Source organism: Cydia amplana, chromosome 5 (assembly GCF_948474715.1).
Source record: "Cydia amplana chromosome 5, ilCydAmpl1.1, whole genome shotgun sequence".
Classification (NCBI taxonomy): domain Eukaryota; kingdom Metazoa; phylum Arthropoda; class Insecta; order Lepidoptera; family Tortricidae; genus Cydia; species Cydia amplana.
The window spans coordinates 57076-72349 of NC_086073.1; the positions used below are offsets into that span (position 1 = coordinate 57076).

Genomic DNA, 15274 nt, shown 5'->3' on the forward strand with positions numbered 1-15274 from the left:
GAAGTGTTTGCTTGTGTTGTCGTTTCGGGATCGTGAGTGGTTTGCCCCCCCAGAATACGGAAGGCGGCATGTCGCCACAGCATGGGCGATTGCCCGTCCTGTGGCGACATGGAGGATTGGAACCTCCTGGGGTAGTTCTACATTTTCGTTTCCACTCATTTTGTATGCTATTTTGAGGAGGTATGCCCCTCCCTGACGTTTGTGACTGGACTCCCTCCAGCCACGCATCCCATCGGCACGTCAGACACACCTTGGGATTGGGGTGATTTTTATAGTGGTTTTCTTCCACTTCTTCATCCGCCGCGCTTGGTGGCCGGAGCCATCCCCACTCCTCACCCCGCCAGAGGTAATTTCTAATAGGGGACCTATTAGAAATTCCCAACAGGGACTTTGCAGCTCACACTGTGCCCTCTGCTATTCAGAGGGACACGCGGAGCCACCCGCCCAGCCACTCCTCAGGGTATCAATCAAGGAACTGCTCCTCGGGCAAAGATCCGGAATGTGGCCCCCGGCAGCCGTCATTGGAAGCCAAAAGCCCCCCAGACGCACAACAGATCCGCGCGGCATCCGGTGCGCGATCCTCCCGATCCGCTAACACCGCCGACCCGCCCGGAGAAATAGATCTGCAATTGGGTTTCACAGAAGCCCAATGCACAATCCTTCCAGACAGCTAGGCAATGTCAGAAAAGCAGAAGGCTCTCCAATCCGGCAACCACCCACATCCACGACGCGTCAGGGAGCCCTCAGCCTCCTCCCCAGACGTCCGCGCGCGAAACAGTGACTTAATTGACACTACATGCTGCTCTCATAGCTCCTCCTCTTTGCTCGTCCACTGCGCCGTCTGCTTATTCAGAGGGACGCGTGGAGAGCCATTCTCGGGCACAGAGCCCCCCAAATCCCCCCCCTGGTGTTTGGTTCGCGGGACTACGTCCTACCCCAGCACGACAACGGGCCGGGGCATTCCCCTATCCACCACCTGGGGACGCGCCACGTCGGGGTTCACCTCCCCGCCCACTCGGACACCCGAGCAGGTCCGTTCGAGGGGGAACCTAACCTAACCTAACCTAACCTAACCTAACCTAACCTAACCTAACCTAACCTAACCTAACCTAACCTAACCTATAAATAAAATTTTTTTTTTTATTTAAAAAAAAAAAAAAAAAAAAAAAAAAAAAAAAAAAAAAAAAAAACCTAGCCTAACCTAACCTGACTCAAAACCTAACCTGACACAAAAGCTAACCTGACAAAACCTAACCTGACTCAAAAGCTAACTCAAAACCTTTTTTTTTTTTTTTTTTTTTTTTTTTTTTTTTTTTTTTTTTGTGGGCTTCCCTCTTTTCAGCCCCCTCTCCTAGCGAGAGGGAGTGAAAGAGAATACCCACTAAACCCCCACTCCGGCGTCTCACCCTCTCAGACGTTGTTTGGGGGCATCATGGGTGTCAACTGTAGGTATGGTGCGGGAATGAGAAGACGGATTTTGAGTCGAATATTGCCAAAAATGCAAGCGAAACGGTATACGTGTGCGCTTCGTGAAGGTGCAATGGCGACTAGAGGTCAAACGGTGCACACATGCATACCAGTTCCTTCACATTCGCTTTATTATAAAAAAAACTGTTTCCTTAACTAGGTACACAGATGGCGTTACAGGTAAGTAATATTAGGATATTTGTCTTATATTTTTACATAATATATATGTGTATTTATTTATGCATGTATAAACTATTATTATTTTTGGTAGATTTTAAGTATGTAAATGTTTTTAGGAACGTTCTTAGCGAGCATTATCCCACACAGGGTGCGTATGAGTTTCTAGCGTTAACATCCTCCCCCTTAGTGCAGCCCTAGCTGCACTCTTCTCCCATGGGAAGCAATGCAACGCGTGTAGCAGGTCGCTTGTATATTTACTTATTCCAAAGTAAAATGTGCATAAACGGTGCGCAGTTTGCGCCAAATTCAAAGCCGTCATAGCGTATGCCTTCACAGGTTCCGAGGTAGTTTGTAGTTTCACGCCAAAAAACCGCAGCGCGTTCTTATCTTCCTCTTGTGATTCCGAATTATCCATAATTGGTGCAACAGTTTCCGGATCGGAAGTATTGTTTTTGTTGACCTTATTTTGTAAATAATTCGCACTATCTATGCACGCCGGTAACAGCTGATAAGACATAGGCAATAAATCAGCGGGGGCCGCGGGGGCGAGGGGTGCAGGCGCCAGGTGATACAGTGGCTGCGCTCGCGCTGATAAAAGTGCTGCGTCATTCCGTAGCCGGCCGCCGGGCGCAGCGCATATGTTACCATGCACACACCAGCCGAGCGGTGTGCGTGTGAGATAAGGCTTATTTTTGCTTCCCCGTATTATTGTAAGAGGTTCAACCAGATGATAATGGTCCTGACCAATTAACAATTGCGGTTTAACGTCGACGCGCAATACATATTGCTTAAAGTCTTTTAATTGTTCGTAGCTCTCAAATTTAACACGGGATAGCTTTTGTACTGGCAAATCAAGATCACTCATTTTACGCGCGCACAGATCGAATGACTCACCCGTATTGTTTGTAATGGTTAAGTTTACAATTTCACTTTTGCATTGTAATTCTGTAGTTTTCCAAGCACCTTGAACTTGTAACGTATTACTGTAGCCGCGCAAGCCTAATGTGTCGGCGAGATCAGCTGATACCAGAGATATCGATGCTGCGTCATCGAGTAACGCGCAGATTCGCTTGCTTCCATTAGGTCCGTGCACCACTAATGATACTACTTTCAATAGCACTGTCTTGTTATCAATGTTTATGTTATTTACATAATCACTTAAGTCCGCGGTTTCACTCTCGTTAGCTAATTTTTCGATGTCGCTCGGGTCACGCGAAGACTGCTGGGATACTGTCCGAGGTGCTAGCTGCGGAGTTGGCTGAGCGGCGGGTTGCGAGGCCAGCTTAGTCGATTTATCAGCGCGAGGGGCGATCAACTTGGCATAAACAGCGAGTGGTTCGCCAGCGGGACCGGCGGCGGCGGCGGCGGCGGTGGTTGGGAAGTCGGCGCGAGCGGCGGCGGCGGCCGGGTAGTCGGCGCGAGCGGCGGCGGCGGCGGCCGGATAGTCGGCGCGAGCGGCGGCGGTGGCGGCGGCAGCCGGGTAGTCGGCGCGAGCGGCGGCGGCGGCCGGGAAATCGGCGCGAGCGGCGGCGGTGGCCGGGTAGTCGGCGCGAGCGGCGGCGGTGGCCGGGAAGTCGGCGCGAACGGCGGCGGCGGCCGGGAAATCGGCGCGAGCGGCGGCGGTGGCCGGGTAGTCGGCGCGAGCGGCGGCGGCGGCCGGGTAGTCGCCGCACGGCGCGCCCGGCTTTTCGGCGGAGGCGGCAGTCGGCTCGCCGTTAACGTAGCTAGTGGTTTCGAGTTCTTGACGTGGTTTTTGTTCTCTAACTTGATCACTGCGCACGAGCCATTCTTCAACTTTTTTATAACTAGAGCTAGCAGAACGATGTGATCTGTCACTTCCATTCGGTTGCACTTCCAGGGCTGCGATCTCCAAAGCTAATTTTTTATCGATTAATTCTTTGTCGATTTTAGCCTTACACTCTGCAGCCTCTAGTTCTAACTGCATTTTTCTAGCCATAAAAACCGACGAGGATACCGATTTATTACTGCGCGGAGGGTGTGGTTTCACAACGTCGTTCTTGGCTTCCGCATTATTTTCTGATTGATGCTCGGGCGTAGGATGGGGCTGCTGAGCGGACGGTTTTCCATCATTCTCCACTAGATTGGACGATGCTTCATTCTTCATGCGTCGCGTTTGAATAACACTGCGCGGCGGTGACATCGTGATCTAGTCCTGCTTACAGGTTCTGTTCCCGTGATCCGGTTCGAAGGACCAATTTGTCAACTGTAGGTATGGTGCGGGAATGAGAAGACGGATTTTGAGTCGAATATTGCCAAAAATGCAAGCGAAACGGTATACGTGTGCGCTTCGTGAAGGTGCAATGGCGACTAGAGGTCAAACGGTGCACACATGCATACCAGTTCCTTCACATTCGCTTTATTATAAAAAAAACTGTTTCCTTAACTAGGTACACAGATGGCGTTACAGGTAAGTAATATTAGGATATTTGTCTTATATTTTTACATAATATATATGTGTATTTATTTATGCATGTATAAACTATTATTATTTTTGGTAGATTTTAAGTATGTAAATGTTTTTAGGAACGTTCTTAGCGAGCATTATCCCACACAGGGTGCGTATGAGTTTCTAGCGTTAACAATGGGGTCTCGCATTCATTCTTCCACCATGCCCCCCGTCTTTTCCCGGCATTAAGCCGGGGAACCCGCATAAAAGGAAGGGAGAATCAGGGACGCTTCTGATTCCCCCAAAACATCTAGGGCCGTGCAATGTGAGCCCCAACCCACTGGCCCTACTGAGGAAAGGACGCGGTTTGCCGTAGCGTACTGCGCGCGTTTCCTCCCTCGTCGTCTTTGACGAATCGGGGGCGCGTCCATCGCGTTTTCGCGCTCCCGCTCCGCTGCCTCCTTCTGCGAGATGACCTCCTCGCAGAAGGAACCTACTGTCTTCCATTTTCTCTCGCTGCCCAGCATGGCCGCAACGACGCTGTGCAGCGAGAGATCCGTTGTTCCTATTCCCGCGCCTCATCCTTTCTTTTGGCAATTGCCCTGTTGAGAGCCTCTTTTGCCGTTTTGACGGCCTGGTATGCTGCCTCTTCCTCTTCCTCAGTATGCCTCCTCCGTCGGCATCCATTGAATGCGCGGCGGCACGCGTTACTGGTGATACGGAGGGCCGCGATTTCGTCCGACCACCAGTACACCCTCCTCTTTGCTGATGGTCGTCTGGCGCGTGGTTAACCTAACTCAAAACCTAACCTAACTCAAAACAACCTAACTCAAAACCTAACCTAACTTAAAACCTTTTTTTTTTTTTTTGACGCAGGGGAAATGCATTTATGCATCCACTTCACCCCGGGCTGGAGAGGCCCATCATGGGGTGGTATGTGGGACTCGCTCCTCCCGTAACTCCCTCTGCTAATCAGTACCAAGTACCACGTGGTGGCGTGGTCAGCGATCCAGAGGCGTGCGGCAAAATCCGACGATACAGTAAGAAGCGGCTCATCACCTGGAGTGTTACGGCACTTAGATCAAAATTTTTGGACCTTTTATTTGTAAGTAATTGACTTTTTAAAATTCGAAATTCAACGTGAAATAACTCTGAAACTTCAGGCAGATCATATGATATAAGTATATACTTTTTAAAGTGAAATCTGGTGCGCGCTAGCTGGGACAACACATCTGCGAAGTTTGGAAATTTTTTTTGCCTTTGTAGTTAAGAAATTTTTAAGTTTTTCCAAATTTGTGAAAAATACCGATTGTGAAACTTTTTTGTATTGGATCATTACAGCTTATTATTGTGTGTGATAGACGTGTATTTTTTTTTAGACTAATTATACAATTTTTTGTGCAAATTTATGTCAAGCGGTTCCGTAGATATTAAATTTTAACCCTTTTTTGGCCATAAATCCTAAATTAATAATAATTATAGTTTTTTCTCATTTGAGTTATAGAACAGGTATTTCACCCCGGGAAAGCGGAAACGCGGACCCCGTAGCATTTGAATTGACAGGAAACCGAAAATTCGCCATTTTGTTTTTTCTGGTATTAAACTTTAAAGTGTAATTTCTCGGTAACCGCTTGACGTAGAAAGGTCGGATTTTCACCTTATGTATTATTTTTTGAACAGAAACCAACTTTTCCTGGTTTCAGGTGAAAATCTCGAAAAAAATTTATAAGGGTTGAGACCACCCTTAATTGACAGAGGGGATAGGGCAAATAGCAGGGAAGAAAACCCGAAATTCCTCCGGCTACTGGTTCCCGAGATATCGGCCCTCAAACATCAAGTTTGACAGGTCGGCGGCCATCTTGCCGTTTTTCAAGTTGCAATATCTCGGCAACCCGGGGGCCTAGAGACTCGCGGTTTCCTTCCTAGAGGATAGAGCAGGCCCTTCCACCACCCCCAATTCTTTTCAGGAAGTTTCAGGCATTTTTCAGTCCGAAAATTTCTGAAAATTTTTGAGGCCTGAAAGTCGTCTCAGCCGACAGTTTAGGTTAAGTTTAGCATACCCGTCGAAGATCCGGGTTTTCTGCGACCCCGGGAACGGGAGATATCAGCGGTCAAAGTTGAACTTTGACAGTTCTTGCCGCCATCTTGGAAAAGTTCAAACCAAGATATCTCCCAAACGGTAAGTCGTAGAGGACCGGGGTTTTTTGCAGGGATACAGGCACGGGCTGCTCTGTATGGGTACTCACTTTTCAGGACTCCTTCGGAGCTTTCAGGAGTCAAAATTTTCAAAAAAAATTCAGTCCTGAAAGTTAACACAGAGGATAGAGCTCGTCGAGCACAGTAAAACGAGCCCAAGCACGGCAAAATTGGACCACCGGTTCCCGAGATACAGCAAGATACCAGATTTGAAACCAGTTCGGGAGACCGATACCAGAAACTTTAAAGCGCCACTGCTCGGGAACTCCTGGGACTAGGATAGCCGTGTTTGGTACCGTTGGAAAGGGCTTGGGGAGATCTACCTTTTGGACATAAAAATTCGGCTCTAGGTAGAGTCCAAAAAATTTTTTTTTGTAAAAGTGAGTGTCATCTCTTAGATTTAAGTGATTGCTATGCATATATATACAGTTACAGTTAGTTTTAAGATGATAGTAGAGTCTTCGACTCTACAATTGTATGAAAATTTTTTGACTCTACATTTTATAAAAAATTTATTTGTGTTCTTTTCCATTCCTACAACCCTCTTTACAATCTGACGGCGAATACGATCGCCAGAGCGCCACCTCCCCTTTACAGAGGCGGCAAACTTAACGATAAGTCGGGATAGCGTACTTAAACTCTCGTACTTAAATCAGACCTTTTCGACGTACTGACGGAAAACTACTTTTATTTTATTTTTTTATTGTTGTTACCTTGTTTTCACTGTTGTCGTTGACTAAAACTACATTAACCCCCCCTATACAGGGGTTCAGATAAAATGGCAATGTTTAGGACTCCCATGAAGGGCAAAGACGACCTGGGAACGGAAATGCCGTCTCCGCCAAAGACGCAAGAGGAGGGCACCCCACATCAAACACCGACGGCCGATGGGCTCACGGAAGAGGTACCTGCCCCAAACGTGAGACGCAGCATCGGAGAGTGGGAGCAGGGAAAGAGCCGTATTCCCATACCCCCCAAAACTACTCCGACCACAGTAACGAAGCGGGCAGGTCCCGCGGAACGGGTGAAGCTGGACAGCACTTTCCGGCTCTCACAAAGCCCATCGTCGGGAGGGGCCGCGGGTGCTGATGCGACATCAAAGCCAGTCCCCGCGGCCCCCCCGGTGTCGGCCGTGGGTATCAACATCTCAAAATCACAGGCCGGCCCGTCGATAAACAAAACAGCTATGTTCCCAAGAACCGCCGAGGCCAGAAGACTTATGGAGAAGGCTAAAGACCAACTAGACAGATCTGGGAATATAAAGAAAGACATGAAGCTGTCGGTAAAGGACATCATAGACAAATTATACAAGTTGGTGAAGGATGTCGAACAGAAAGGAGCCGGAAAAAAGGAAAACCCCGAGAGGGTGGTGTCTGAAGCTACAGACACAACCTTCACGGCAGACGCGGAAAAAGAGAGAGAGGAGCATGAGAGAAGAGCCGATAGACAGGAAAAAGTGATAGATAAAATGGAAAACATGCTAAGAGACAATGAAAGAAAACAAATGGAATATTCAGAAAAGATAGATGGATGTGCAAAGAAGATAGAAGAACTCAAGGAAGTAATTGAAAGGCAGAAAGATATGATGGAGAGGGCCACATACGCGAGCGTAGCAGCAGCCAGCCAAACTGGCAGAAAGAGCTCAGAGCAGGCTGCGCTGCACTCAGTAGTGATCACCTCAAGGAATGAACAGGACACGGGAGACGAAGTACTATATTATTAACCCGTGTTTAAAAATAGAATAAATAAAATAGGAAAAAGAAATAGATTAGAATAGAATACAGTAGTTGGGAATCCCACCCATAAAAAGAAGCGTAAGATATGAAGGATGAGAGAAAGACAATGTATGAAGGATAAAAGTACGAGAGGCATAAAAGCGAGAAATTGTATGAAAGAGTTATCCAGTAAAGACAGGCTCCGATTGTACGTACTATGTACTGTGTACGTATATTAATAGTCTCAAGGCCTAATATTGAAGGTTGCAATTAGAGTTCGGAGATAGTGAAACACACGTGTGATACGTTAACTAGTAATTTATTGACTGAAGCTTTTTATCCATCGCGGGCGCAGCCGCGGTTATGTTAAGTTACATATAGGTAAAATAGATAGCTATCCATTCATGTGTGCCTACACCATTCCCCCTTCCCCTTTTTTACAAAAAAAAAATATAACGAGAGAATAGACACCATTGAAAACAATACTAAAAGTTTTTTATTTAATTAACACTCTTAAATTCTAACACCTTATAACTAAAAAAAAAAACACTCTGTTGCAGCAACACTTAGTGTTTCTACACCACACAATACGTAAGCATAACGCTATGCATAGCTGGCGCCCGGTGCCGCCTGTTGCGGGGTATTAATCACTAACTGTCTCTGCACCCAGTTTCTCGCTGTCTTCCTGCAGCGATACCACAGTATACATAACAGGATCACGCCAAACATTATCGACATGGCCACCAGTACCAAACTGATGGTGCTGAGTTGATACTGGAAATCGTTTGTAACCGTCTGCGTTTGGGTTACGACACTGCCAAGCTTATCACCTTCCTTGCTTTGTCCCCAACCCATAGTTGTAGGTTTACAAAGTTTACTCGCAAGTATCACACAAAATAGCGTTTAAATTCTGTATAGTAACAGTAGTTACTAGTTCCAAATTGAAATTTATAATGAGAAAAAAATGTAAAAAGTTATATTATATACTAATACAAATATCTTACTATGAAAAAAAATTACACGTTCGTAACCTAAATCATACTTTTCCATTGCTAAAATCATATAACATAGTAAAATACACCGTATGTTATGACATTAACGCACATTATGTTTTTGCAACATTATACCTAAAGAATCGAGGCGTTGTTATTGTACTCGCTATAACGCTGCATCTGCAAATCGCACTGGCCTCTTTACAACACGTCCACTGCGCGTTGTTTTCACGGGTATAATTTTGCAAGAAGTGTCATTGTTAATCAATGTGGAATCATTCTGTATGCAATTAAAATTGTTAGGTAAACTGTTTACAGGATTTTTGTCTGTAGTTTCCATATCGTTAATTACATATGCCGGTTTTAACCTATCGATTGAAACGATTGTTTCCTTATTTTCCAATTGAATAACGAATGTCTTATCTTTCCTACTTAAGACTTTATAGGGTCCGTCATAAGGGGGCTGTAAGGACTTTCTTACTAAATCGTTCCTTAAAAATACATATTCACAAGTTTTAAAATCTTTATGGACAAACAATGAACGTGAATTACTGTGACTTGGCGGTCTGGGTTTTAATTTACCTATGGAATCCCTAAGCTTCTGCAAGTATTCCGAATCTGAATCACTAACCTTGACATCGTCATAAAATTCACCAGGTAACCTAATTGTTTTTCCATACGCTAACTGAGCTGCGCTCACTCCAGTGTCACTTCTAGGCGCGGCACGCAGACCTAACATGATCGTTGGTAATTCGTCCACCCAACAAGTGTTATCACTAAGGCGAGCCTTAAGGGCTGTTTTCATGCTCTTATGTAGCCTCTCGACGATTCCATTGCTCTGGGGATGATAAGGGGTTGTACGCAATTTATGGACTCCTAGGTACTTCATTAATTGCTTGAACAAATCACTTTCAAATTGCCGACCACAATCGCTTGTTAAACGCGTAGGGCAACCGAAACGTGTAATCCAACCCTCATACACTACTCTAGCTATCGTCTCTGCGGTTATATCTTGAACCGGATATGCTTCAGGCCACCCTGAAAACCTGTCTATCATTGTGACACAGTAACGATAACCTTCGCTGGTCGTTGCTAACGGTCCAGTAATATCGATGTGTACATGTGCATAACGATCGATTCCGCAAATCGTTCTAAGCCTGACACTGTGTGACGTATTATTTTCGCTTTTTGACACTGTATACATGACCTAGTCCATTTAATAATATCGGCATTCATTTTCGGCCAAAAAAATCTTTCGGTAACTAAACGTTTCGTAGTTCTGATACCAGGGTGACTTAGATTATGTATATATTGCCATGCTTGCTTTCTAAAAGGTTCAGGTAAATAAGGTCTAATATTGTTTGTTGACACCTCGCAGTAAATATTTTTCTCACAGTCCGGCAAGCTGACTCGCTTAAACTGCAGGGTATCGTGTGACGCTTGCACGCTTTCCTGTAGGTAATTATCGCTAGCTTGCCTTACTGCTAACTCTGCGTAATCAATTCCCGTGGGACAGTAGATAGCTTCTATCCTGGACAAAGTATCTGCAACTACATTTTGTATACCACTTATGTGGTATATGTTAGTAGTGAACTCACTTATATATGATAGATAACGCACTCTCCTAGGACTTTCTTTATCGCTATGTACCTTACTAAAAGCAAAAGTTAGAGGTTTGTGGTCCGTATATATACTAAGATCACGACCTTCTAATAGATTCCGAAAATATCGCACAGCGGCATAAATTCCTAACAATTCCCTATCATACGCTGAATATTTCTTTTGCGCATCCGATAATTTCCGCGAAAAATATCCTAAGGGTTGCCAAACATCCCCAACCCTTTGATTTAACGCGCCTCCAAGACTGACCTCTGACGCATCCGTCATCAGCGCCAGCTTGGTATTAGGTAATGGATGAGAAAGTGTGACGGCGCTTTTTAAGCTTTCCTTACATTTTTCGAATGCTTCGTTAGCCTTATCTGTCCACTGTATAACAGTCCTATCTCGTTTCTTCACGTTATGCAAATAATGATTTAATTCGGCCTGGTGGTCTACAGCCTTGGGAATGTGCAGTCGATAAAAATTTAACATACCTAGAAATCGTCGTAGTTGCTCGACGGTTTCTGGTTTCGGAAAATTGACTATGGCCTGCACTTTGTCGTCCAAAGGTCGTATACCGCTCGTAGACACTTCGTAACCGAGAAATTCGAGTTTAGATTTGCCAAAATCACATTTAGACACATTAATTGTAATTCCATATTGATTAAATCGTTCGAAAACTAACTTTAACTGCTCTTTGTGTTGCTCTTCTGTTTCACTCGCTATTATGACGTCATCAATATAAGTAAACAGAAAATCTAAATTCCTCAGTACCACTGTATCCATAAAACGCTGGAAAGTTTGTGCACTATTTCGCATTCCAAAACACATACGAGGAAATTCGAACAACCCAAAAGGCGTTATTATACTGGTTTTCTCTATATCGGCCGGGGCCACCGGTATAAAATGATACGCTCTATTTAAATCCAATCGAGAAAATATTTTCTTATTGCCTGCCAACAGATATGTAAAATCTTGTAAACGAGGAATCGGGTATCGGTCAGGTTTTGTAATTGCATTAAGCCTCCTATAGTCGCCACACGGACGCAATTCCCCATTTTTCTTGGGTACAACGTGCAAAGGGCTTGCCCAAGGGCTGTTGGACGGTCTACAGATGCCAAGTTCTACCATCAACTTGAATTCCTCTTATACTTTATTATACCGATCTGGTGGTAACGGTCTAGCTTTCGCATATACCGGAGGTCCCGTCGTTTCAATATGATGAACAACGGAATGTTTTGGGGTGTCCTTGTAACACACCGCTTTCGTCAAATCCGGGTAATTTAATAACATTTCATGCCAAGGATTTCTTATATCTACAGACTTAATAGATAATAACGCATCGTGGCTAACAATTGAACCGACAGTTGTAAACTTAGTGACTTTATCCCACAATTTCCGCGCGTGTAGATCTACTAACAACCTATAATGGCTTAAAAAATCGGCTCCGATTATAGGCTGTTTAACGTCCGCCACTATAAAAATCCATTTAAATGCCCTTCTGAGGTTCAAATTTAACACTAAGGTACGCACACCGTAAGTTTTTATCTCGCTGCCATTTGCGGCATATAACTTATATCTAGCACTCACCAACGCTGATGCTGTACGCCTGTTCGACACGGGTAAAACACTCACGTGAGATCCGGTGTCGATAAGAAAGTTTAACCGGCTATTTAAGTCTGTAACACATAGGCGATTGTTCGTTGCGTCGATACACATCTCCGCCTCAGATTGTACCGAATCTAGTTTTCCTTTTCCTTCTGGTCCTCCCAGTAACACGGCTTAACGCACTTCGCGGCTTTCTCCCCATAGCGGAAATGGTAGAAGCATAACCAACCCGGCTTCCGTCCGCTTCTGCTGGCATTCCGCTCTCGCGACCTTGAAGGCTGCCTCCCTGCTCTCCCTGGTGTGGTACTTCTCTGCGGACGCCTTGCCCGCCGTAACTCCGCCACCTCTACTGAGAGTCTATTCAATTTCGCTGTTAAATCTGACGAGGATGACTCCTTGGGTCGCTGTTTGCTGGCAGCTATTTCTGTGACCTCCAATGGACGCGTCGCCTCCATTACCTTGTCGGCGATGGTCGCTAATGTTTCCATGTCTGTAACCTCTGATGCGGCCAACACTGCCTGCACCGCCGGTGGAAGATGGCCGTTCCACATGATGATCAGAGTTTGGTCCAATATCTTCCCTCGCGCAAGGTCACGCATGTTCCGGAGGAGTTGGGACGGCTTTTGTGTGCCTAATTCCATCTCCCCAAGCAATTTCTGCGTTTGACGTGTATCGGACTCTTCATAAATCTTAAGGAGCCTTTCCTTCAACGTCTCATAGCGTTCACTTTGCGGTGGTGATAATAGTAAGTCGCTCACCTGCTTTATCGCGTGCTTACTAAGCTTCGTCACTACTAAATTCTGCTTGGCTGTATCTCCCAGACGCTGATTCTCCACCGCCGCTTCAAATTGTAAAAACCAGAGTCTTGGCATGTCGGTCCAAAACTCTGGGATCCTTGAAGATACTGTGATGCTGGCGAGCGCGGTAGCATCCCCCAAGTCCCTACTGGGGCCTGGTAACGGCTGCTGGCTCGCTGGTACACTCGGTGGTTGAACCACATTTCCTGATGTTCCAGCCACAGGAGTCGTACTTGCACCCTGCACCGAGGTTGGCGCAGGTCCTAGCGCGGCGCCGGGTTTTTGTCCATTTACCATTTTCACAACACTATACTACTTCACTATCTTAAATATTTTCAAAATGTTCTAACACGGGTCACCACTGTACGTACTATGTACTGTGTACGTATATTAATAGTCTCAAGGCCTAATATTGAAGGTTGCAATTAGAGTTCGGAGATAGTGAAACACACGTGTGATACGTTAACTAGTAATTTATTGACTGAAGCTTTTTATCCATCGCGGGCGCAGCCGCGGTTATGTTAAGTTACATATAGGTAAAATAGATAGCTATCCATTCATGTGTGCCTACACCGATCATGTTGGAGGTTTAAAAAAAAAAAAAAAAACTAACCTAACCTAGGCCAGTGAGGTGTCCTCCACAACCAACACCACTACGGAGTCAACACCTCGCAAAAGGAAGGGGAAGGGGAAGGTACAGGACGTGGGGAGTCGCAAGAGAAGCCTGAGCCTTAGTAGCTCGAGCAGTAGCGGCAGCAGCGGCAGCGGCAGTGGCAGTACCGGAAACAGCTCCAGCTCCAGCTCCAGTTCCAGCTCCTCATCAACATCATCTGGAACAGCAACAGCTACGGAAGAAACAACAACATTAACGAAGACAACGGACCAAAATATAAAGACAAACAACACACCCAAGATATCAAAAAAACCTAACGTACAAAATGCACCCATCACACCTGACCTGTTCGACGCATCTGAGTGCGTGGAAACGGACCTGAAACGCAGGAAGGAACAGACAAACGAGCTGGAACAGGAACTGGAACAAAGAATACAGAGTTTGAAGATGACCGGGGACTCAGGTACCTCCGGCACCTCTCAGGAAAATGAGGAGAACGCGGAGCAATAACCAACAACAAAGAAAAAGAGAACAACAAGAGGTAACCTGCATAGAATAAAACAATGTACTCTATGTGGGTATTCAACCAAAAGCGGACACATGCTACGACACCAGCGCGTAAAGCATAAAGGGCTGACAGAAGATAATGGGAAAAAAGTATTTGAAAAATATGGGTCGTATGAATGCAAGAAACCCGCAACATACTGCCCACAACAGCACCTCCCCCCCATGTGGCTGGTGGGGGCTGTCACGGGCACAAACCACAAACCCCAAATTTCTGGAAGCTCTAAACACGGGCGTGATCCGGGATACAAGACAAAAGGATGAGGAAGAACACATTGAATAGCGACAACAATAACATACCACAAATGCATGACGTCACCAGGAAAGGACCTCCCGGAGTGGCAGGAGAATCAAATCAAATTAAATTGCTGCTCCACATGCAACTGTCGATGGCAGGCAGACCCAATCAGGCCTGGCAAAGACAACGGCATTGATGATCATCAGAAAATTTCCTTCCTTTATTATCTTTTTATTTCTATTATTTCTATCTTTATATTACTATAAAAAAAAACGAATTAATTAATTAAATGTACATAATCATAATCATACTCAGAGCGTACAGAGCGTACTTGCCTGCTCCACGCTTGGGGGGAAAAAATCACCACGACGCCGGGCGTCGACTCCCCATGCATAGCTGATCCTGGAAAGAAGAAGAAGAAGAAGGAAGAAATCAAATTAGATTAAGATAGATAATGAATAGCAAACTAATTTCAATTTCAAGTAACCGTGAACATAGAATTTACTACAAATGCTCCATGCTCCATGCATGGCCACTCCACGAACTCAAAAGATAAATTGAAAATGCTCCATAATAAATACTCCAGAAACTTAGATTTACCAAATAATTCATAGCATTGTATAAAATAAACACAGTTGCAAATTCAATAGTTAAATGAATCCATGAACATAGAATTTATTGTAAATGCTCCAGGCTCCATCCATAGCCACTCCACGAACTTAGAAGAAAAAATTGTAAATGCCCCAGAATAACAGCTCCAGGAAATTAGACACACCAAAATTATTACTAGCATTGTATAAAATAAACACAGTTGCAGATTTAATAGTTAAATGAATGACTGCTCCATGAACATAGAATTTATTGTAAATGCTACATGCTCCATGCGTAGCCACTTCAC

At 45.2% G+C, this 15274-nt stretch overlaps 1 protein-coding gene across 1 annotated transcript; it reads right to left on the reverse strand.

The window, feature by feature from the left end:
* Positions 1 to 12298: 12298 nt before the first annotated feature.
* Positions 12299 to 13258, reverse strand: LOC134648205 (uncharacterized). The gene has a single exon (XM_063502688.1). It carries the CDS (start codon positions 13256 to 13258, stop codon positions 12299 to 12301), a length of 960 nt encoding a protein of 319 aa, XP_063358758.1.
* Positions 13259 to 15274: the final 2016 nt, after the last annotated feature.

Excerpts from the sequence above, each read along its gene's own strand:
- LOC134648205 (XM_063502688.1), bottom strand. The coding sequence starts at position 13,258 with ATGGTAAATGGACAAAAACCCGGCGCCGCGCTAGGACCTGCGCCAACC.